This window comes from Ictidomys tridecemlineatus, chromosome 6 (genome assembly GCF_052094955.1).
Source record: "Ictidomys tridecemlineatus isolate mIctTri1 chromosome 6, mIctTri1.hap1, whole genome shotgun sequence".
NCBI classification, from domain to species: domain Eukaryota; kingdom Metazoa; phylum Chordata; class Mammalia; order Rodentia; family Sciuridae; genus Ictidomys; species Ictidomys tridecemlineatus.
Genome location: NC_135482.1, coordinates 23749288 through 23775204, shown reverse-complemented (window position 1 = coordinate 23775204; position 25917 = coordinate 23749288). Strand labels below are relative to the sequence as shown.

Here is a 25917-nt window from a genome sequence, read left to right as displayed (position 1 = left end):
TTCCAGTTTATCTTTCCTCTTAAACTTTACTATAAGCAGCAAGGAAAAACCAGACTGTGCCTTCAATATTTTTTTTAATAATATTCTCATGTATGCATCCCAGTTCACCTCTTACAAATTCTACCTTCCACAAAACACTAGAACACAATTCAGCCAAGTTGTCACTTTATAACAAGAATCATCTTTCCTTCAGTGTCCAGCATGTTCCTCATTTCCATCTGAGACTTCACAAGAAACACCTTTAATGTTCACATTTCTATCAACATCTGATCATGACTTATCTCCAAGATGAGAGAAACTTTCTCTACAGCTTTCCTCTTTTCTTCCTGAATCTTCACCTCTGTAATATAAAAATCCATATTTCTATCAAGTCTTTTCAAGGCAACCTAGACTTTTTTCTACCACATACCTCAGATCTTTCCTAGTTTCTACCTATTACTAAGCTCCAAATTTTTTGATATTTCTATCCATTTCCCAGTATCTGGAGACATAAATAATTATGAATATATCCCATAAAGAACAACAACAACAAACTATATCTGGAAGGAAACATAAGAAAATGGTTACCCAGGGTTCAGTCCTCAGTTCTGCAAAAAAAAAAAAAAAAAAAAAAAAAAAGGAAGAAAAAAGGATATAATGACCACTTCCAAGAGGGTAACTTATTTTTCACTGAATAAGTATTTCTTTAAAATTTGCCTAAATGTAAGAATTACACATGATTATTGCTTGCTTACTTAAATAGGAAAGCCTGAATTTTAAATATCAGTTCAATTATAACAACTGTGCTAAGACTTTTTAAAAAAATATTTATTTTTTAGTTGTAGCTGGACACAATATCATTATTTTATTTATTTATTTTTATGTGGTGCTGAGGATCAAACCCAGGGCCTTCCACATGCTAGGCGAGCGCTCTACCTCTGAGTCACAATCCCAGCCCAATTGTGCTAAGATATAAAAAGAAAAAATTGGGGTGTCAACATACTTTATATACAGAGATACAAAAATTGTGGTATATATGTGTATTAAGAATTATAATGCAAAAAACCCCCCATTGATGTGGCTGCGTCACTAAAAATGATAAAAAAATTAAAATAAAATAATAAAATAAAAATTGAGGGCTGGGAGAGAGATGAAATAATCATTGTTAGGATAACAAGCAGAGCTGACCTTGGAGAAAACTAGAAAAAGAAGACACAATCAAGTATCTTCTTCTCTATTGTCAGCTTCTATGTTGGTAATTTTCAAATTTGTAGTAAAGAGTAAAATGTATTCTTATTTCAGTGAAATGAAAAGTATTCTTATTTCAATTTTAAAGTCCTAGTAATGGATTCTGCTTAGCCCAGTCTAAGTTATGAGCTTATGTCTAGGATTAATCACTAGATAAGCCAGGAAAAAAGGTTACTAGAATAGGCAGCTTCCATTTTTGGAAGGAATAGGCAGCTTCCATATTTGAAAGGCCCATTTCTCAAATGATGAAGACTAGCACAGACATGCTACTGACTGTATGAATTCAGCTTGACATGACTGCAGCCACCCTAACTCATAACCCCGTGACTGCCCCAGAGTAACCTTAATCAGTTTTTCCTGCAGTTTTCCATCAAATTATACATAAGACCATTAGAGTCTGGTATGTAGAAATTTACAACTGGTCCCTAGCACCATAAATATACCTGACTCTTTGACAAGAGCTTAAAATAGGCCAGGTAAAGTTTGGATGAAGTCACTTCTGTTTGAACCAATATATACACCCCTATTTCTGACCCAAATTATGCAGATCCACTGGTCCTGCTACAGCCTAAGATCAGCCTTCTTCAAGTCCCTCAACTGACTGCTCTCTGTGAAATCCTGGATCATCTATCTCATGGCATCTTGGGGCTCACTCTCATATACTGGGACTGGGTAGTTCCAGAATGGCCAGGCAACCACTTTAATTTGCTTCTACTACTGATAAAAGAACACCACTAAACTACTCAAAAACTTAATTTGCTATTTATTCCAATTTTCTCTATTAGAGAAATCTCAAAAAGAAGTGAGGATGGGGGATGAAACCCCTAATAAAATACTAAATATTGTTTTGGGCTTCATTTAGATCAAGGTCCTTTAATTTCTTGCTTTCTGAGTTCTTTAGTAAATAATAACTTTAATTTAAGAGGTATGTTGTATTAGATAATCTCCAAAGTTTCTAGAGAATTGTCAGAATTTTCCTCAAGATAAACATACCAGACTCCTCCCTGCCTTAATTGGTAAAAGGGCATAAGTAGTGATGGTAAGGCAGCTTTGAAATTCTCAATACTAAAAACTTGAAGATTGATTGGATGCAGGGGTGCAGGGGTGCATGACTATAATCCCAGCTACCCAGGAGGCTGACACAGGATTACAAATTTGAGGTCAGCCTGAAAAACTTAGTAAGACTATGGGACAAAATAAATTAAAAAAAATAAAAATAAGGGCTGGGGATGTGGCTCAAGCGGTAGTGTGCTCGCCTGGCATGCGCTGGGCGCTGGGTTCGATCCTCAGCACCACGTAAAAATAAAGATGTTGTGTCCACTGAAAACTAAAAAATAAATATTAAAAAATTCTCTCTTAAAAAAAAATAAAAATAAAAAAGAGGGGTGGGAGAAGTGGCTCAGTGGTAGAGCACTTGCCTAGTATGTGTGAGGCACACACCACATATAAATCAATAAAATAAAGGTCCATTGACTACTAAAAAATTATTAAATAAATAAATAAATAAATAAATAAATAAAAGGGGGGCTGGGTATGTATCTCAGGGGTGGAACATGTAGGCAAGACCTTGGGTTCAATGTCCAGTAACCCCCAACCCCAAAACCTTGAACACTTGATATTTTAGACCTTGCTATTATACTTTCTCATGTAACAAAGGACATCAAAGATTACCAATTGCCCTGATATACTGATGTACCGAATTTTCTTTATGGGGAAAAACTACTGTTGGGGTAAAAAAAGAACCAATTTTATCTACAGTTTCAAAGAAAAGCTAATAAATGAGGAGGTTCATCAATGGGAACTCAATAACACAGACACAGTTTTTAATTTTTTCTAGGGAAAACTTAAGTAAATTATTGTTAATGAAGATAATAAAAGAATTTTTAAAAATTCAAATGAAAAAAAGCAAATGAACATGAAAATACACATTTCATGTGTGTGTGTGAATGTGTGTGTGCACATGTGCGTGCGCTAGTTATAATATAATGAGTAATTATTATCAAGATCTCCAGGACACTGTTGATGTTCTAGCACTCTGAAAAAAGCATATCTATGATCCCAGCTACTCAGAAGATGGTACATGCCTATAATGTCCCTTTTCTTTTCTTAAATTATCTTTATTTTATTTTTATGTGGTGCTGAGGATAGAACCCAGTGCCTCACGCATGGTAGGCAAGTGCTTTACCTCTGAACCAAAACCCCAGCCTGTAACGTCCCTTTTCTACCATCAACATGGATAACTTGTGTCCACAAGAATAGACAAATTATAACCAATCTAGTCTCCAAGTTCTTGACCTCAAAACCTCATATGGTTCAGCTAACTGCTACTTGAATACTTTGCAGCCAGACTGCTCTGGCATATAGATCTTGTTGAGCTCAGTGGGGCATGCTTGTAATGCCAGCAACCCAAGAAGCTGAGGCAGGAGAGTCACAAGTTCAAGGCTGGCCTGGGCAACTTTCAAGACCCTCAGAAACTTAGCAAGATCCTATCTCAAAAAATAAAAAGAAGTGGGAATGTAGTTAGTCATAGCACTCCTGGGTTCAATCCCCAATACTCACAGATTTCCCTTATCTATAAGGATCTGAGGTGTCATTTGTTAAACTACACATTCTAGCTGTACATATTATTGTAATTCCTTGAGTTTAATTATGTTGTTTCATACTGCCACGTCTTTGCTAATGGCTTTTCTCTGTACCATAAATACCAGGGAATCAGTAGATCAATACTTACTTTCCAAGACTAATTCAGCACAAAAGATGAGGCAAAACAGGTATTCTTTACAGATAGCTGGTAGAAAACTAAACTGTTTTAACCTTCCTAGAAAAGTAATTTGCCACTGCGCATCAAGAACTTTAAAAATGTTCAAACTTATTATCCAACAATTTATTCTACAGTCTTGCATTCAACAAATACTCATTGGGCACATTTTATAGGCCAGGAAATTTTCTAGGAGATGAGGATACAGGAGAGGATCTTAAACACATCAGGGCTACAGCTGTAGCACAGTGGCAGAGCACTTGCCTACCAAGTGCGAGGCACTGGGTTTAATCCACAACACCACATATAAATAAAAATACAGGTTCATCCACAACTAAAAAAAAATATTAAAACAACAACAAAAACAAACACATCTTTTCCCCTTGTTACATTTATGTATTGGTGGGTGAACAGAAAACAAAGAAATAAATAAAATACGGTATCATCACCTAGTCTTGTTTCTGTTGCAAAACAGAACACCCAAATTTGGATAAGTTATAAAGAAAAAAGGTTTATTGTTGGGTGTAGTGGTGCACACCCGTGGTTCTAGGAAGCTGAGGCAGAAGGATCTCAAGCTCCAAGTCAGCTTCAGTGACTTAGAGAGGCCCTTAGTCAGACCCTGTCTCAAAATAAAAAATATAAAGGACTGCGGATGTGGCTCAGTGGTTAAGTACCCATGGGTTCAATCCCTGGTACAAAAAAAAAAAAAAAAAGTTTTACTTAGCTCACTATTCCATAAAAAGTACTGAATTAACAAAGTGTTCCCTAAATGAATGGGAGTAGTGTTAAAGATGATCAACCCTAAAAGAGGAGATCCCAGGTAATCTATTAGAAGAGACTTGAGTTACTGAAGGATAAGTGTTTTTACCAGCCTGAGAGAGAAAGCAAAACACATGAGAATGCTCTTTACTACTCCAGAGCTAATTAACAGAAGGCACAGAAACCTACATCATCGCTTGTTCAGTTTCCTTCCATCTTTCCCACAGAAATAGATTAAAAAAGAAAAGCCTATGATATAGATGGTGCCATCCTTTTCCATTCAGATTAGGAAACTTAACATTGCTTTTTGACTCAACTTCTATATCTGATACGGTTAATTTATTTTCCTAACATCTGCTCCTTGTCCCCATTCTTTCCAGTCCCACTCCCATACTCAATATAGGCTATTATCACCCAAAGCACTATTTTGCAATCTTTGTATTGTGACCTGTTTATGCATGGGTAAATTAATTTAGTAGATCACAACTAGAATAGAAAGAAGAAAAGAAGGGAGAAAGTCGAACACAGTGCATAAAAAATATATACTATATAGAAAATAGCATATCAGATTTTTAAGGGACAGAAATCATGAAGAAAATTATTTCAATTTAGTATATATTATGCAAAACTTATTTGTGTGGTATGTTGTCATAAGATTTGAAAATATGATATAAAATAACAATTCTCTCTTTTCTTCTGTGGAGGTGGAATGGGTCCCTTTGAAAATCTGATGGAGTTAAGGTTTCCCCCAGCAGAAAAACCCAAGTTCACATTCATTCATACTACAAACCATTTTAAGTGCTATAATTTTCAAAAAAGCAGCCCAAGAACCCCAACTTAGGAATTCTTGAGGTAAAATTTTGGGAGTTGATTATATATAACTGAAACCATGGAAAGGACAATCCCAGATAAGGGGGATTTCTATTATTCCTGAATATACCATTTTGATTTCCTCTTCCCTCATTTAAATTCAACTTGACCTTTGAGATTTAGTTCCAACACTTTTTTACCCAATTTTTCTTTCTTCTTGCTTTTCACTTTTTGCCTTTTTCCTGTGGTACTGGGAATTAACCCAGAGCCATAAAATAATGCTAGAAGTGTTCTCCCACTTAACTATACTCTCAACCTTAAAAAAAAATATATATATATATATATATATATATATATATATATATATATATATATATTTAGTTGTAGATGGACACAATATCTTTATTTATTTATTTTTATGTGGTGTTGAGGATTGAACCCAGTGCCTCACACATGTGAGGCAAGTGCTCTACCACTAAGCTACAACCCCAGCCCACTCTCAGCCCTTTTAATTTTGACACAGGGTCTCACTGAGATATCCATGTTGGACTCAAACTTGTGATCCTGTTTCTGCCTCTAGAATAACAGAAATTATAGGCATGTGCCACCACACCTGGCTTACCCAATATGTCTAGATTGATGTAGCATTCATTGTGTACAGTAAGATTGTTAACAAGGATTCAGGAAGAAACTTCCATTAATTACTAACATGTAAAATTTTTATATAGAGTTGCAATTTTCTAAAGATGGTTCCTAAAATATTTAAAAAGACTGTAGGTCGTCATATGACTCAATAAAGGCAAAAAATTCATACATATACCATTACTTATTGTATGCTGTTTTTTCTTTAGTCTTTCTTATTTCCCTTGGATAGGCATTATTATACTTTGTATGGCACACACCATCATAGGTTTCTCAGGAAACACTGACTTGTGTCTTCCTCAAATCCTTAAGATACCAAAATGTTCTACAATGAATAATGAAATGAGTTACATTTCATGTGATACCCTGCACCCCTTGGATAGCTGGGACTGAACTCTGGGGCACTCGACCACTAAGTCACATTCCCAGCCCTATTTTGTATTTTATTTAGGGATAGGGTATCACTGAGTTGCTTAGTGCTTCACTTTTGCTGAGGCTGGCTTTGAACTCCCGATTCTCCTCTCTCAGCCTCCAGAGCAGCTGAGCTGGAATTACACCTGTGTGCACCTGAGGCCCAGGGTTCAAATGGTACTTTTTTTTTTTTTTAAATACGTGGTGCTGAGAATAGAACCCAGTGCCTCACACAGGATAGGCAAGTGTGCAACCGCTGAGCCACAGCCTCAGCCCCTTCCCGTGATACTTTTTATAACAAACAGAAAAATTTTTGTTAATACAATGAAAGCAACACTGTTAAGATCTTTCAAAATTGGTGTGGAAGCCATAAAGGAAGCAGGACTCAAGCTGCTACCTAGGAATGTGAACTTTGGTCACCTCCATACTTTGACCACAAGACTCTGGAATGACGACAACAACTGGAAAATTACATTATACTCACAGATTCAAGATGCATACCAAAATATTATTAGACCCTTGTTTTATGGGCCTTTTTACTAAGCATATATGTTCCTTTTTGTACCTTTGTAGTTCATTGAGCCCTTATTTTTTCAACATTCAACAACTCACATAAGTGCCCACCTTCCTTGAAACACGGATTCAGAGCTATTTGAATATGTGTCTCCCCAACTGCAAATTTCTAAGACCCCAAAGTTCTTTTTCTTTTCATTGTCTTGAGTTGAACTGATCCACAATCTCTCTTTCAGATCCAACAACTGCACATATAAACCAAAATCAAAATCAACCGTGCATCTCCCAACACACAAGTAGACAATGCTAAAATAACCTCAAAATCCGAGGTATACTTACAACTTCCGGGGAAGCAAAAGCCCTAAAGACCTTAACTTCAAGCCTGCTTTTCTCTTCCAGTTACTTTACACGCTGACCTACTTACTGAAGGTTACCGGGCGAGTTGGCAACATTTGTATTTCATAAAGTGATGTTTGCGCGAGTTGGAGGCAGAGTTCTTAACAAAAGAGCTACTGGTAGCTTGGACATGTCCACTGCAGAGAGGACCCTGGGCCATTCCGGTTTTTTTCTAAAACTCAGAGGTCCAAAGGCAGAGGCTACTCTCGCCTCTCTTTGTCGTGAGAGAAAAGTGAAAGTGGAGAGCGCCATTCTGTCTTTACTGTGTAAGCTCGGAATCAGTCCGCGGCCACGGAGAAAGGGTTCCAGGCCCAGAGAAGGAGAAGCACCTCTCCAGCTTCTCGCCCGCCGCCGTCGCCATGCGCCCTCGGCTTCCCGGGGCGGGGAAAGCGGCGGCGGTGGCGCCGCCGAGACGGAAGTTTTTCCTGTAGGTGAAAGGTCAGAGGTGCCGCGGGAGAGGGAGCGGTGTGCACCGCGCCGCTCGCCTGCAGTCCCCGCGCCCGGCCGCCCCGGTCTCTAGCCCGACGACGCGTCCTGCCGCGACTACGGCCTCAACCTCTCTGGGGGCCCCGACGCTCCGGCCACTCCTCGCACCCGCGGCCCGACCCGAGCAGCCCGCCGCGGCACTCCGAACAGATTGGCAGGGCCGGGAGGCGACCGCAGGCTGTGCGAACGCGCTAGGGCTGCGTCCGTTGGCAGTTGGGATAAAGGGGCACTCCCGACCCCTTCCCAGGCGCCGCCAAGGCCCTGTCCCCCCACCCGGCACTTCTTACCCGCGTCTCTCCGTTGCACTAACTCCTCAGTCGGGCGCCGACCCGACAGTCCCGCTGCGGCGGCAGCTGGGTGGGGAGACGCCCCGGGAGGAGGGTTGGAGAAAGCTGAAAGGAGTAGGGAATCAAGGCGAAGTAGGGGTAAACAGCTTTCTGGGTTTGTGTTTTTGGTGGGGGGTCAGAGTTCGTGACCCCTCCCTCGGCTCGGCCGTGAGCTCTCCAATCCACGCCTGCGCAATAACGACGTGGAGAAGCAGCGAGAGGGGGTCGTGACGTTCCCTGGGTGGAGCGGAGAGACTGGAGAGTGGAGCAGCGCCCGAGTCGACCGCCCCCTGTCGGCTTGGAGGGAAATGGCTCGCCAGATCTGCTTGCCATCAGCCACTTTTACAAGTGATGCGCGCCCTTTAGCATAGTGTTTGCCAAATGTAGTCTATTGAAGGCATTTTTGGGTCAATGTTTCAGATTTGAGTAATAACACTAACCGACTAGGATTTATGCAGTTCTATTTATAATTTCTGGAAAACTGGTTTCCGGTAAATACTCTTACATTACATTCTATTAGAGAACAAACGAGATATTTAAATTTCCCTTAATATAACAATCTGAGGCAGAATCAGGTAATAAAGAAATAGTAGAGTTTACTTAACTATTGTGCATAAAGAAATAATAATGACTAATGGAGCAATAATATCACTAGAATGTTAAGTTTCTGATGGTGTATTTCAAGTACGCGAGACAGTCAATACCTACTGGCCTCAAGATTTGTGAAATGAAATGGCACTACCAGAACCTCACATTCTGACAGTGGCTGCTTGTGATAGGAAGCCCGGCCCTGTCTTCAAAGTACTGTGTAGTTTAAACTTTAGAATAAGCTCTCCTTGAAATTTCTTCGGCATTTAACATAGATCAGCTATAGGAAAGCAGGCACAGATTCAGGGTGGAAATCCATGTTAGGTAAAACAAATATAGAGGAGAGTGGTGGCCCACACTTGTAATCCTGGCTACTCTGAGGAAGCCGAGGCAGGAAAATAAAAAATTCGAAGCCAGCTTCAGCAACTTAGCAAAACCCTGTCTCAAATAAATAAATAAATAGGGTTGGGAATGTAGCTTCTGGTGATTTAGCATCCCTGGATTCAATCCCTATTACTGAAGAAAAAAAAAAATAACTGAAAAATGGTAGGGTTTAAAAGACATCACACCAGTAGTAATATTATAGTAGATTTATTTTGTATAAATATAATACATATTTACTTACAATGCTAATTTTTATTTATAAATGATCTGTATATGGACAATAAGATACAAATTATAGTCACTTTAAGTAGAAAGTATTATAAATAAAAAAATAGTTTTTCAAGATTGGTTCTTATATGCTATGATGAACTCCTATTCCAAAGGAAAAGAAATTTGATATTTAGTTTTTTACTAACTCTATCTTTAAAACAAAATTCTAGCAGAAACTATCTCTTATATGGGAAAGTTCATAGATAATATTTTCCTTTAGAAAATTACATTAAAAGTTTCCTAGACAGGGGCTGGGGGTGTGACTCAGTGGTAGAGCAATTGCCAAGCATGTGTGAGGCACTGGGTTCAATTTTCAGCATCACATAAAAATAAATAGAATAAAGGTATTGTGTCCACTTACAACTGAAAAAAAATTTTTTAAGTGTCATAGACAACAGAATGATGTGTACTGGAGACACTTTAGAGATCTATAAGCAGGAATCCATGTCAACAACAAACACTATTAACTGCATGCAAGTCACTACACCAGAAGTGGTGGGGCAATCTCAAACAAACAAGAAAAGTTGTTCTCAAGGACAGAGTGTGATAAGAATCATATGAAAGTTTATAAACTATAAGACTATAGGAGCATAGAGGAGAATCTACTCAAACTGAACAAGGAAGAAAGGACTAGAATCAACTGTTATAGAGAAATATGGGATAAACAGGCAAAGATGGGGATGAGGTATAAAGGAAAACAAGAAGAAATAGTGTGGACAGAGACATGCTGGATTGTATGGTTCCTGAGGATTGGTTCCATGCTGAACCACCGGGAATGCCACTGAAGTCTGCAAGAGTAGGCATGAATCAAGACTGGAATAATGCTTTAGAAAAATTGCTCAGGCAGTGTTTAAAATGGACCACACAATGAAGGCAATAAAGAAAAATAAGTGTGTTTTTTTAAAAATAATTTTTTTTCCAGTTCTGGGGATTGAAGCCAGGGCCTCTCCCATGCTAGGCAAGTGCTTCACCCACAGAGTTACATTCCCAGCCAAGAAGAAAAATTACTGCAATCACTAGGAAGAGGTAACAAGGACTTGGGCCAGTCCTATGCAAAAACAACAGCAAGACAATGAGGAGGAAAATGATACAAGAGGAATTACAGAGTCGTTTTTGAGATCTGGAGCCTCATGTGTTATCTTTCTATTACAAAGGAAAATAAACATTTGAATAGGAAGAAAATGAGTTCAGTGTTAACACAAAATTTAATCTGCTTGAGGACTCATGAAGATATCCCAACAGGCAGTTGCAAAGTGGCCTTGCAGGATAATGGAGAGAGTAGTGTATGGTCTAAGTTAGAACAGGGAATTAGGTTATGTTTAAATTGTTGATAAGAATTCTGTTCTACTTTTTCCAGTTCAATGTTTTCTCTGAAAAGACCCAAGGAAGTACTGTGGGAGAAACCAATATATAAATACAGCATCTGCCTTCAAGGAGTGTAGAGTACAGTAAGAGAAACAGGGTTTACCTCTCTGAAAATCATAGTAACTATATTTGACTATGATGAACCTCAAACTTCAAAACCTTAACACATGGAAGCATATTCAAAGACAATAACAACACATGCTATGGTAATATTTATATATTAACTAAATTATTAAAATAGGAGGCTTTCCCTTCTAGGTATTCTTCTAGCCAAATATAAAATATACATTTGGTTAACAGAACTATAAAGTCTTCGTCACTTAGTAATATCATTATAAATTATGATTAATCAAGGGTTTGTCTGATGTTCTCATTTATAGAAATGTTGCTGGGACAGGAGATATAGCTCTGTGGAAGAGCATTTGCCTAGTGCAAGGCCCTGAGTTTGATCCCCAATACCCCCCCCCCAAAAAAAATAAAAGCTAGTTGCCTAGGCAGGACGGTACATACCTGTAATCCTCGCAAATCAGAGAACCGAGGCAGGAAGATCACAAGTTTGAGTCCAGCCTGGGGAACTTAGTGAGCCCTGTCTCAAAATCAAATGAACAAAGAGGGGCTGGGGGGGCGTGTCTCAGTGATGGAGTACTTGTCTAGCATGTGTAGGCCCTGGATTCAATCCCAATACAACAAATATAAAACAGCAAAAATCCCCACACAAAACAAAACAAAAAACTACTAAATATTCAAACATTCAGTTGGAGAAGAGGGAAGTATGTATCTTGGGCAGCCAAAGCACAGTAGGAGGATATTGGCTACATTAGAAAACAGGAAGAGATTGGAAAGAGGTTCAGACAAGTGAAATCATGACAACCTTTCCATTTTCTTTGGACTCTGGTGGTCCTCTGCTTTTAAAGCTGCTACATATAAAAGAAGACTGTTGGTTGGGATACTTGCAAGAATGCTGTCTTTCCCCTAGTTTAGCTGGCATCTTGTCTAGATTATTTTCAGCATCCTTTTTTCAGCTTAGATATATAACTGCCTCTCTCCTTATAAACAAAAGGAGACACTAAAAAGGGTTTCATGGAAACACATGTATCTGTAAAAAATATAGTACTCTTGGGATCTAGAGACTTATACTTTCTCCACACTTATAGACTGCACCCCATATCATTTTTTTCCTTTAAAATGTTAGCTATCAAGAGATGTTTTTAAAAATAGTTTACAACAGATTGTAAGTAACTGGGTTCTTAGTTAGCACTGAGTGAGCCAGATTAAATAAATAATAATTGATCATCTTTAGTAAGTTATCAAGGACTGATATGGGGGGCGGGAGAGAATCTAACACTATTAACAAACTTCTTTATGGGGATGAATAATCTAATGCCTTCTATTTTATATTTTTCAAAATGGCTAAGAGAATACAGTTATACATGAGTTTCACATGTAATTAAAGTCTGTGCTAGCTTTGTCTTCTCTATGTACGTTTACTTTGTGTGTGTCTGGGTGGGTACAAGAGGTTAAACTCAGGGGTGGTTAACCACTGAGCTATAGTCCCAGCTCTTTTATTTATTTATTGAATTCTTTTGTTGTAGTTGGACACAATAACTTTATTTCACTTATTTATTTTTATGTAGTGCTGAGGATAGAACCCTGGGTCTTGCATGTACAAGGTGAGTGTCCTCCCGCTGAGCCACAACCCCAGCCCCCAGCCCTTTTTATTTTTTATGTTGAGCCAGGGTCTTGCTAAATTGCTTAGGGCTTTGCTAAATTGCCAAGGGTGTCCTCAAACTTGCAATCCTCCTGCTTCAGTTTCCCAAATTGATGGGATTATAGATGCAAGCCACTACACTGGGCTAGTCTGGTATTTTATTCAGCCAGATGTCAAAGATAGAATAGTCTGGCTGATAATTTTTAGATCCTGAGATTTATGCCGAATTTTAAAGGCCAAGAACTCAAGGAGGAATAAGAACCCCAAATAATCTGTTGTATTGCTAAATGCCAGACAGTGCAACAGAAGGAAATACTTATTAGGCATTCATTGGCCTCCAAAAAGAATATACTAAAAATGCAGAGGTGTTAAGGTGGAAAACTTAATTTATGTGATCTTGATTAAAGTGAGCTACAAAGAAATATCAGTTTACCTGATGTGACAAAAATACTTGGGAGGATAGCATGTTAGAATTGTGTGGAAGGCTGCATAGGGATTATGACAATGCCATAGCAGGAAATAGCCAGAAAAGACTATAGCTACCAACTCTAGATCTAGTTTGTTTGCATCTAAAAGGCCCTGTGAAGGCATTTAGGATGTAATTCTTTTGACTATCAGTATCACAATGAATTAGAAAATCCTTTACAATGAAGCAGAAAGTTCTTGTACCCTTTAATGATACAGTCTACAGATAACCTTGCCTTTTAAGATAATTTATAATTTAAACTCAGTAGACAAAATGTATATTATGAATATCAGGAACAACTTTAATCACTGTGCTGATTTCATTTTTCTTTTTCTTAATTTTTTTTTGTCATAGATGGACACAATACCTTTATTTTACTTATTTATTATGTGGTGCTGAGTATCAAACCCAGTGCCTCACACGTGCTAGGCAAGGACTCTACCACTGATCCACAACCTCAGCCATTGATTTTATTTTTCTATTGTTGATGCCCAATTTTATGCATAAGATGGTTCATATATTAAACAATAGTATGCCAGAATTAGCAATGTAGGTGCACAGATAGTTAAAAAAAGGTATTTTTATTACCAAGGTCACATCACAAATGAAAAAGAATACTATACAATTTCAGTTGATATTGGCTTAGAATTTGTGCTTTTCTAACATGGTAATTCCAGTTCATTTTTTTTTTTTTTAAAGCTCAACATTATAGGAAATGTAACACTTATAAATACCCGACTTGGGCTCAGAATTCTCAAAATAGCAGGGAATATTATATAAAATAATACTTGCCATATTTTGCTATTTAAAAAAATACTCAATTAATGAAAAGCCCATAGAGTTGATTACTTGTGTCTCTGCAAATGAAAACATCCTCATTCCTACTCACAGTTTGATAAAAGTCAGATTTCTATTCCTTTGTTATAATTCTTTGATGATTAATATTAACTCATGCCAGAAGACATACATAAGGTAGAAATACTTTAGACAATTTACTGAAATTTCATTTCACAGTTACTGAGGTAGAAGCTAGCCATATATTTTTCATTGAAAGATTAAAAAAATTCATCTAACTTATTAATTCAAAGATATGCATTTTCACCAGCATTTTTATGATAATCTTAATTTCTAAACCAAGCACCACATGGAAATTTGCTTCTTGATGTGTTTTTTTTTTAACTTACAAAGATTTGTCACTAGTGAAAATGTCACAGTGTAAAAGCAGAGAAAATGATGTGGACTGTGTCACAAATAATTAACACTGTATATAATATTAAGGTATTATGGTACTTTAGAATTCAGTGTGCATCTCAGAAACAATTCTGACCATTAAGTAAACATCACAACTTTAATAAATAACATACATGAAAAAGCAAACATTAATTAAAAAAACTCCTTATACCTAACAAAATAATTTCTTATATCTGATGAAGTGTTTGGTTGGATTTATCTTGGCAGTGTTTATTTTTATAAAATGCTTGAATTGCTTTTACTCCATTCTGATGAAATTCCACTTCCTTGGAATCACAGAAAAGATGAAACCAATACTGCTATAATATTGTGCCTTCCTGAAATGCTTCTATCCACCTGTTAATAAGAGAAATCTGTTAGATGTGTAAAACCCAGTCATCTGATATATGTGAGCACAATATGGATCATAACTGGGCCTGTAGACTGGATTACCATGACAGAATATTTAAGATCTTAGGGCAAACTAAAATCCTTGTATACATGGAACTGCCTTTTATTTGGTAATATGGTTCAAAATTTGGCCTGCCAAGTGTCTCTCTTATGATTATGAGGCAGGCGAAAGGGAACATTTCATGTGTAAAAAGTTCTATAAAGTCCCGATGCTCCCATGTAATTGGTTATGGAAGTAGCTATATCAGCAAAGGCTTTTATTACAACTCCTTTTCTCTTTTCTGGTGTTCTGACTCAGTTCTAGTAAGAACAGTAGCTGTGTGCCTGTTTCCTCCTCCTTTGACCCTACCAGAATTTCTTTGGATATCTCCTATCCTACTCCAGACTGGTCCCAATACTTTTCATTAAAGGACATCAATATGGCATTTAGTCCACTCCCAATTGATCAAACTTCTACATGCAATATGAAAGCTTTTCAAAATTTCACAGAAGTCTTTCCAAAATTCTTTAGTCTCAATGTTTTAATTCGACAATAAACACAGCTGTAATTATTCATTAGGCACTGGGGGTAGTTTGTTTTCCATACCTATTAGTCTTATTGCTTCTGAACTTATTTTTCCTTTTTTTCCTGAAATATAATTTCTTACAGTAATAGGTTAAAGAAAGAGTCCAGCCTGGCACTATGGTGCACACTTCTAACTCAGCAACTTGAAGACTGAGGTAGGAGGATTGCAAGTCAGCAACTTAGCAAGACCCCATCTCAAAAAATAAAAAAGGTATGGGGTTGTGGCTCAGTGGTGGAGTACTTGCCTAGCACATGTGAGGTACTGGGCTTGATCCTCAGTACCACATGAAAATAAATACATAAAATAAAGTCATTTTAAAATGTCATCTTTGCCTTATTCAAAGCTGGTGGTAGGGGTGGCTGGAGGTATAACTCAGTTAGTTAGTGGTAGAGTGCCCCTGGATTCAATCCCCAGAACGACGACAACAACAACAACAACAACAAATGGGGGGGGGGGGTCCAGGCAACTATGAACATTTGAAATCACCCATTTTAATTAGTAAGAACACCCCATAATAGATTCTGGTCGAATTTCAAGGGCAAAATTTAAAAAATTTTGAATTTTGTACATAAATAGCCTATATGTTATAACAGCAAAACTTTTAAAGTGTCTCACAATTGTCCAGTAAAATTAACACATTTTAATATTCTGTCATGTACAAAAAATGCAATCTATATGATATAAATAGCTTCAAAAAGAAACTTACAATTTAGCTTGGATCAATTCTAAATTATAAGTAAGTTGACTTTTTTCACCCAATTACATTTAATTCTGTTTTAACAGCCTTTCAGTTGAGTCAACTTAATGGTATAAGCAAAAGATCATGTGTTTGAAAAGCAATAATTTTTATTGGTTTCATGATAAATATAGATGAAAATTATGAGAAAGACAATATGTTGCAGAATCTTAGGGTGATAACTATTTTGTCCAAATATTTTTTACAGAAAAAAAGAGTAAAGTAATATAATTTTAAAATATTTTTCAATACCCACAGAGAATTATTTAGAAAAACAGGGGCTGGGGATGTGGCTCAAGTGGTAGCGTGCTCGCCTAGCATGCGCGCGGCCTGAGTTCGATAATCAGCACCACATACAAACAAAGATGTTGTGTCCGCCGAGAACTAAAAAATAAATATTAAAAAAAAAAAAAGAACCAGAAAAACAGCTATGCACTACAGAACATCCTAAAACTGGCCAGGGGTGGAGGGTGGGGGCAGCCTTACAGCATGGTTTTTTTAGTTGTAGATGGACACAATATCTTTATTTTTATTTATTTAAAAACTTTTTTTTTTTGTAGTTGTAGATGGACAGAATGACTTGGTTTTATTTGTTAATTGTTATGTGGTGCTGAGGATCAAACCCAGAGCCTCATGCATGCTAGGCAAGCACTTTGCCACTAAGCTACACTGTATGTATCTGGTTAGCAGTCAGAACACAGGCAATTCTGATATGTAGATTCAAATTGCCTTAAGAAACCACCAGACTTGCTTATTCAAAGCACTCTTTTTTTTTTTTAAATCTTCAAGCACATTAAAGCCCACTGAGAAAACATGAACATACATCTCTTATGAAAAACACAAAAGTGTATTTTGTGAGCCAAAGTACAACTCAAATGAAAAAGAGGTGAACTGATCTACTTTGTTCAGCAGGGATCCTGATTTCACAAAGATACATACACCTCCTCTAATCTGTTAAACAACTTTATAACATCTAAATAAATCAAGATTCCTGTTGGAATGTTGAAGAGGCTTTCAGCTTTCACCATCTAAAATGATATCCATTTCCTTCTACTGAGTCACTGAAAACAGCATGGAGCCTCTTTACATGTTTGACCTTTTTCTCAGAGAAGTAAGTTTGTAAGCAGCTGTTTCAACTCCTGCTGTTGCACAGCATAATTGAATCACTGGATGGCCAAAGCCCTGGAATGTTTCAAGGGAAGATTCTTAGCCTCAGTGATGGAGAGGTCAGATGCCTCAGCTTCCCTTCCTCAGCAGAGCTGCACCATGCTGCTTCCTCTGAGGTCATGTGTGGACAGAGTACTTTGGACAGGACTACCCATCTTCTTTTCCCATCTGTCTCCTGAAACTATTCCAGATACCCTTGCTTTCCTTTGTTTTAGAACAATTCTAAAGAGTTTGAATAATATATTAAATCTGTCTAATTTGGACCCATGGTTTAAATTCTGAGTTGTCCCCATGCCTTAAAGAAGGTAATCTTAAAGTCAATCATTTAAATAGGAAACTTGAAATCTCACATATAAAAAGGAAAATAAGTCTACATTACTTACTTCTGAGCTGAGTGAGCATCATCTGCTTTGAACACATAAAATAACATGTTTTTGTGCAGTAACTGAAATACTTTAGACTCTGAATTCTCATCTTTGACTTGAGTGACAGTGAATCCTAATAAAGGCTGGCTCTCCAAAGCTGCCACATCCTAATTTAAAAATAGACAAATAAAGATAGGCTTTTAAACTGAGACACAATTCAGACTTGAGAGCTTTTGATCAATGTAGCTCCAAATTAACTTCATATACATATATCTAAAAAAGTTCTATTATGCATTTTTAATTTATTCTACAATATTTATTGAGCCATCCACTCCCCACCTCCAGATACTGTGCTAGAAAATTTCAGCATGTTCACATTCATTGAATTTCACATTATTTTCACTACAGCCAAGGAAAGTAAGTGACTATATTACTTTAATTTTATGGATGGAGAAGCACAGCTTGGAAAGGTGAGTTACCCAGATCCTCCTAAGGAACAGCTTGGACCCTGGAGGTTTTTCTAGGCTGTGAGAACACCAGAGGCTTTGGGTAGAAGAAAAAGACAGAATTTCAGCAACAGCTAGAAACTGTTCATAATCCAAAGCCTATTTTATTATGCTGAGGCCTGACCAATATAATCAGGGGACTGTTGGATATGGAAAACGAGAAACCCCAAAATAATGTGACCTAGGGAGAAGGAATGAGGGAGAAGGCAATACATTGATCCTTTCCGGAGACAGTCTTTCCCAGTGACAAGACAGGCCCTGGGGAGGAGATATTTATCAAATCTGAAATGATAGTTTCTGGGAAGAGGCCAGAACATTGATTCCACCTTAAACAAATTCTTTCCCAGACACTAACCACTAACATCACATCCTCCATTTGGCCCAGTAAAGACAGCCCAAACTGACATGCTCATTAATTAAGTCACTTCTCAGTGTAATCAATATAAGCCTAAACTCCCCCTCTGGCCCGTGGCTCATTTTCCACAAGGAAAGTGGGTCCATCAGAGGCGTCACTCCATCCCTAAATAAAAGTTGTGCTGATCCGTGAAGTTTGCATCAAGCTCAGTCCCTTTTGTGTAAACAGGGACAGTCCTGAGTGTGTCACTCAAGAGAGCTGGACAGAAAGTGATACTGGTGCAGTGGAGATCAGGAATGGGTTCTTGTTTCCCAGTGTTGAAGAACTCACACCAGAGAAACGCCAAAGCAAGTATAGCAAGTTTTATTTAAGAAAGTGATAGAGACAGATTTCTTTAAAGAGAAGGGGGCTTTGGAGCCGAAAGCCTGTGGGCGAGGGTGGACTTGTCTTTCTTATAGACCTCATAACCCCACTCTTTAATCACTGCCTTCTCTTTCTTCCCTGTGTAAGTGACTGGGAGCAGGAGCATGGAAGTTAATTGTTAGCAACCCAGAGTGCAGAGGAGCACAAGAGGAGGTTAACCGTTAGCAACCCATTGTTCTCTCTTTGAAAACCAGTCCTCAGCCTCTTGACCTGACCCCCATTGTTCATTACCTACACTGACTGCCTGACCTTTGTCTCTGCCTCAAAGGGATAAGAAGCTCTGCCTTTAGTGAAGTGGTAGTAGTCACCCAGGAAGACTTGTACTTTATTACTGTGGAAAATTCTTAACAGGTGAGTTAAGGTGAGTAAGAGCTCTCTACTAGGTATCCATTAAAAATGACACCACCTTGCTCCAAACCAAAGCAACAAGGAGCTGGGGGAGGGCCTGGATTCTACCCCCACCAACACAAAAACCAAAACAAACAAACAAACAAAAGCAGAGCAATAAAACGTACACAAACTAAAACAAGACCCCCAAATTACTCATCTTTAGATTTCACATCTTACCTCACTTGCAGCATATGTATACAACACTTTATTTTTTATGACAAACCACAAGTGTTTCCATGGTTTCTTATTGCCCTTTGATCTGTACAAATAGCCACTCATAGAAGAATCTTCTGTGTTTGCTGATACCTGTAAGTAAGCCCATACATTAATGGTTTTTGGACAAATTGTAAAGAACAGCAAAGTTGCTTGTCATCATTAAGAATTAATAGCAATCACCATAACAACAGAATCTTTCAGAATGAAATTGTGCATTTTCAAAGTGTGCTACAATACAAATTTGCATGAGCATAAAAATCCTTGCTCTTAGAAACAAGTTCTAGAACTTTACCTATTACCATGCTTGCACGTGTGTGTGTGTGTGTGTGTGTGTGTGTGTGTGTGTGTGTGTGTCTGTCTATCTGCCTGTCTTAGTAGGATCCTCTGTATTTTCTGGTTTGGTAGGAGAAGAAAAATAACCCAAAAGCCTTCCATGCTTTTTTGTGAAGATGCATTTTGGGACTGCATATGTTATCTACTGCTTTTCTTGCAAATATTAGGGGGAAGTTATTTAAATCGTTAACTCCATTCCTGAAGTGACTTTTTGGACTTCTAAAAACCAATCAATGAATAGTAAGTAGAAAATCCCCTCACCCCCAATGAGGATCTAACCCAGGGCCTTACAATGCTAGACAAGCACTCTATCATTGAGATAAAAAGCCTGAAAATTCTATTAATGGAGGTTATTTTAAGGATCAATCTTGCTCCCCAAACTATGTTCTGAAAGAGAAGAAGCTATTGAGGCATGGTGGTACATGCCTGAAATTCTAGTTACTCTGGAGGCTGAGGCAGGAGGATCATGATTAGTTCAAGGTCAGCTTGTGCAACTTACACCTGACCTCAAAATACAATAAATAAATAAATAAAGACTGAAGATGTAGCTCAATGTAGAGTACTGGCATAGCATGTGTTCAATCCCCAGTACAAAATCAAAAGGAAGAAGAAAAAGCAGCTTATTTTTGTTTTATAAAAGTTGAAAATGCACCTGGGGTTGTGGCTCAGTGGTAGAGCACTTGTCTAGCATGTGTGAGGCACTGGGTTCAATTCTCAGCACCACATATAAATAAAATAAAGAAGGTTCATCAGCAAAAATAAATAAATAAAATAAAATTAAAAATTTATATATATATATATAAAAGTTGAAAATGTTCAAATTTTTATGCAAAAAAGCATCAGTGATTATAATCTGGCAGTTTAAAGCGCTTTTTTTTAAAAATCATGTTTAGGATTCGCCTTATTAGAAGTGTGGCGGGCAGACTCTGTGCCTGTGTGTGGTTGTGTATCTGTGGGTGTGTTGCTGGGAATCCACATGGCTCATAGGTAAGCACTCTAGCCAGGTGGGTAGACTCTTAAGGTGACTTCCTATGATCCTTGCCTCTGACAGTCACAGTGTCGTGCTTCCTCCTATTGAGCAAGGACAGAACCTATGACTTACTTCTAATGAAAAGAATCTGATGGGGGTGGGAAAGGGAAAGACAGTAGAATGAACTGGACATAACTCTCTTATGTTCATATCTGAATACATGACCTGTGTAACTCTACATCATGTATAACCACAAAAGTGGTAATTTATAGTTCATGTATGTATGATACATCAAAATACACCCCACTGTTCATGTATAACTGAAAAGAACAAATAAAAAAAAAGAATCTGATGAAGGTGATGGGATGTCACCTCATGATTATGCTACATTATATAAGACTCTCTCAAGCTAGAAAACTGACCACAGAGACTTTTCTCTTTGTAGTTATGTTGAAAGGTCCACTGGCAAGGGGCTGAGGATGACCACTAGCAGAAAGCAGCTTCTTAAGAAGCTAGGCTTTCAGTCTGCAACAGCAAGGAAATGAATTCTCCAAAAAACCTGAAAGAGCTCTGAAACAGCCCCTTTGCCAGTTGAAGCTCCAGATGAGAATTCAACACTGGCCAAACCTTGATTATGGTGCTGTAGAAATCCCAGCTAAAACATGCCTGGACTCCTGAGATAGTAAATGCATGTTATTTCAAACTACCAAAAGTTTGTGGTAATTTGTTATACAGCTATGGAAAACTATTATGGCGGGGGGGTGGGTGGGTGAGAGGGGTTCTTTAATTTTATATTTGTAGTGCCAGGGCTTTGTTCATGCTAGGTAAGTATCCTATCGCTACCCAGCCTTGTGAATTTTATTTTATCTAAATTTAAGTTTTTTATGATACTGAGAATTGAACCTAGGGATGTTCTACCACTGAATTATATCCCCAGCCCTTTTTTATTTTTTATTTTGAGACAGGGTCTTAAATTAGTTGTTACTAATCAAAAGTTACTTGAACTTTTGATTCTCCTGCCTCAGTCTCTCAAGTAGCTGGGATTACATGTACACACCACTGTGCCTGACTAGCCCTGTGAATTTTAAAAATATATCTTTAATTATGCATTAATGGATGAATTATATGAATTTCTTATAAATTTTACAAAAGGATTATATATTGTTTACTGGAAATTTTAAGAGCTAACACTAAGTTACAAATGTCAATTAAGTGAAAGTAGACTTGTGTTAAAAAAAAAAAAAAAGCATCCTTTAAAAGTCTATCAAGTAGGACTGGGGCTTTGGCTCAGTGGCAGAGAGAGCTTGCCTGGCACATTAAAAAGTAATATTGGTGTTAACAATTTAACCATCTGATTCACTAAGGCTTTTTTTTTTCTTTTTTTTTTTAAGAGGGAGAGAGAGATAATTTTAATATTTATTTTTTTTAAGTTTTCGGCGAATACAACATCTTTATTTGTATGTGGTGCTGAGGATCGAAGCCGGGCCGCACATTTGCGAGGCGAGCACGCTACCGCTTGAGCCACATCCCCAGCCCCAGTGGTAGAGTGCTCGCCTAGCATGCATGAGGCCCTGGGTTCAAACCTCAGCACCACATAAATGTAAAATAAAGATATATGCCCACCTAAAACTAAAAAACAAATATTTAAAATAAATAAATAAATAATACTCAAAGAGCAGTCTGTCATTTCTAAGGGTACCAAGAATCTGAATGTAATTCTAAAACAGAGGGTTTTCTAAAAATTTTCTAATTTCACTGAAATAAGGGCTGGGATGCATGTAGCTCATTGGTTAAAGTGCTTGTTTAGCGTGTGTGAAGCCCTGAGTTCAATCTCCAGTACCACAAAACAAAACAAAACTTCTCAGTTTGTCAAAAAGTTAAACATAGAATTATCATGTGACCAAGCAAGTCCATTCCTAAGCATAAACCTAAGATATATGAAAATGTATGTCTACACAGAAATCTGTACATAGATATTCATAGCCTGTAAGAGCCAAAATGTGGAAACATCTCAAATGTCCATCAAGGGATGAATGGATAAATTGTGGAATACAGATAAAACGAATATCATTTAGACATAAAAGAAATGAAGTGGGGCTGGAGTTATGGCTCAGTGGTAGAGCACTTGCCTGGCATGAGTGAGGCCCTGGGTTCAATCCTCAGCACCACATATAAGTAAATAAAAAAAATAAAACAATATTAAACTAAAACATATTTTAAAAAAAGAAATGACATGCATGATGCATGCTATAATACTGACACATGCTATAATTTTGACAAACCTTGAAAACACTATGGTAAGTGAAAAGAACCTGGACATGAAAGTTACATAGTCTATGATTTCTTTTTCATGATATAACCAGAATAGGCAACTCCAGAGAGACAGAAGCAGATTAGAGGTTGCTATTGGGTGGGAGGAGGGGAAAAGGGACTGATTACTGAATGTACAAAGGATGTTTATATGGAATGATGAAGAGGTTTTGAAACTAGAAAGATATCGTCGTGGTTACCCAACATTGCCAGCACACTGAATGCCACTAACTGTATACTTTAAAATGGGTAATTACATGTTATGTGAATTTCACTTCAATTAAGTAAAACAAAACCAAAGAACATAGTTTCCCAAGGAAAATACTATAGTTTGATGTTTACAACACTTAAATATACATATTAACTTCTCGGGTATGACTATAAAGGTCAAAGAATAGCTCTCAAACATTAGCAGGCATGTGAATCACCAGGGTGCTTGCTAGAATTTCTGATTTTGTAGACTTTGGGTGAGGCCTGAGAATTTCCAAGTTCTCAGGAGATAACTGATGTAACCGGTCTCAGAGCCACTTAGAAAATCAGGTGACTAAAGGAAGAAATGGCTGTATTCAAGAACTGGAGGGCAGCATAAAACAGGACTAGAGTTAGACTGAATCTAGGCTATACTCTAAGATTTTTGTAACTAATGCTGACAAATTTCAACTGAAGACGAGAGCAAATTGAAAGAATTGTATTTAGAAACTAGTATGACATTGGAGAAGTTAAAAATTATAGAGAATTGAGAACCACTTCAGTTGATTAAGAAACTTAAGGCAGGTAGGTTATTTATTTATTTTATTCATCCATTCATTCATTTATTTGTAGACAAGGGGTCTTGCTGTTTTGCCCAGGCTGGCCCCAAACTCCTGGGCTGAAGGGATCCTCCCTCCTCAGCTTCCCAAGTAGCTGGGACCTCAAGGGTGAATGACAGCACATGGCAAGAACCTCAAAGTTATGAATGCAGGTTTATACTTGGGAACTGAGGGATAGAAGAGACAGTTTAGAGGTGCTCACTAAATTGGCTTAACCAGTTTCACTTAAAGCTTGGCAATTAGAAACTTCAAATCCTTATTATTTCATCAGATAAGTTATCAATCACTGGGAATATATTCTTAGTTTTACCTACGAATCATGATCCTCATCAAAATTTTAAAGTTGTTTGCTTCCACTCTGTATAACAGAACACCTTCATGGTAAACAAGCAGGTGAATCAAAAACCCTAGTCAGATCTGGGGTTAGTGGCATGTACCTACAGTCCCAGCTACTTGCGAGACTGAGGCAGGAGGACCCCTTAAGCACAGGAGTTTGGGGCTAGCCTGGGCAACACAGTGAGACCGCATGTCAAAACAATACTAAACAGCTGTGTGTGGCAGCACACACCTGTAATCCCAGTGACTCGGGAGGTTAAGGCAAGAAATGACAAGTTAGAGGCCAGCCTCAGCAATTTAGCAAGGCCCTAAGCAACTTAGCAAGATCCTGTCTCAAAATAAAAAATAAAAAGGGTTGGGATGTATATCAGTAGTAAAGTGGCCCTGGGGATTCAATCCCCAGTACCGAAACAACATGGACAACAACAACAGATAAAAGCTACCAGCTCTGTGGGCTATAATACTAGCACAAGAGGAACTAATGAATAATTAATTGTGATGGGAGGGGCCAGAATGGCAATGCTGTCTGCTCTCTGGCACTTGTTGATTGACACTTACATTTGAGGAACTGTGACAAGGTATCAGTGTTGCCTGTGGATTTTACTGCTGGCAGATAGCAGCCACTGTTTAATAAAATTTTCTTTGTTACCAGGGTTGTTTTTTTTTTTAATATATATATATTTTTAGTTATTGATAGACGATTATTTTATTTACATATTTATATGTGGTGCTGAGAATCGAACCCAGTGCTTCACACATGACAGGCAAGTATGCTACCACTGAGCCCCAGCCCCATCCTGACTGTTTAAAAATTTAAGATTAAAGGATGTCAACAAATAACAAACCATGTAAATCAGTAAATGCTAACAAAGGGCCCCCATTATTCTATGAACTCCTTCCCTTTGGAAAGAGGCCTCCTTGAAGTAATTTTAAAAATTCAAATGTGTTCATCTTAGCTTTATTCTCTATCATTACTATAAAAGGTTCTCTGAAGCTTTCAACAGCCATTTTCTAAATGACTCAGGTCATAAGGGAGACCAAGCAAGATTGTAAGAAATCAGCCATCTCCATCACCAGTATTAAAATTCATATTTTAATAGCAATGGGAAATAACATCCTCCTTTATGAAATAAAAACAGCATGTTATGTGCATATGAATAATTCAACCTCTATCTCATTATAAGTTTAATGGAAACACTTACTTCTTTGAGAGCGGCTGGGATTTTTTTCTGTTTCCTCCCTGATGGAATACTATGTAAGACTGATGATAAGGCACTTGAAGGAGATTTGTGATTCCCAGGAGATCCAACCTTAGGGGAGTGCTGGCGATCTACAACAAACCAGATACAAACTTATGTAGCCAATGGTGAGGGGCATTCTGCGCTTCAACTTAATTCAAATCAATAAACACATTGTACAAAATAGCCATAAAAGGATGCTCGAGAAATGGATGACATCCATGGCCCTGGAAAAAGGAAGATGATTGCTGAGAGCTGAGTGAGAGGAAGACCCCACTGTCTGATTTTCTACTTTTTGAACTTAAACCACATGAAGAAATTATCCTTTTGAGCCTTTAAATTTCTGAAACATATGAATGTCCTGCCAAATGGAAAAAAATAACCACCCCCCAAAACTTCCCTACTGACTTAAAAAATACCTAACTTTATTCAGTGTCTAGATACTTA

The 25917-nt window shown here is 37.7% G+C and overlaps 2 protein-coding genes across 13 annotated transcripts in view; both read right to left on the bottom strand.

Moving 5' to 3' along the window:
- Nr2c1 (nuclear receptor subfamily 2 group C member 1) overlaps positions 1 to 8547 on the bottom strand; it is a 55816-nt gene extending 47269 nt beyond the window's left edge. For 2 of the 5 annotated variants that reach the window (XM_040279927.2, XM_005324440.3), the window contains exon 1: positions 7460 to 7923. The gene's annotated coding sequence lies outside the window, so the exon portion shown is untranslated. Of the gene's footprint in view, positions 1 to 7459; positions 7924 to 8289 lie in introns of those variants that run through there. The other 3 variants (XM_078052988.1, XM_078052986.1, XM_013358240.3) reach the window with 3 other exon arrangements.
- A 5124-nt stretch (positions 8548 to 13671) lies between these two features.
- Fgd6 (FYVE, RhoGEF and PH domain containing 6) overlaps positions 13672 to 25917 on the bottom strand; it is a 113703-nt gene continuing 101457 nt past the window's right edge. For 2 of the 8 annotated variants that reach the window (XM_078052977.1, XM_078052978.1), the window contains exons 18-21: positions 25435 to 25562; positions 19436 to 19564; positions 17603 to 17751; positions 13672 to 14696 (exon numbers count right to left, since the gene is read on the bottom strand). In XM_078052977.1, the coding sequence (XP_077909103.1) occupies positions 14660 to 14696; positions 17603 to 17751; positions 19436 to 19564; positions 25435 to 25562 (443 nt within the window). In that variant the 3' untranslated portion in view covers positions 13672 to 14659. Of the gene's footprint in view, positions 14697 to 17602; positions 18128 to 19435; positions 19565 to 22906; positions 22936 to 23864; positions 24856 to 25434; positions 25563 to 25917 lie in introns of those variants that run through there. The other 6 variants (XR_013440382.1, XM_078052980.1, XR_013440383.1 and 3 more) reach the window with 6 other exon arrangements.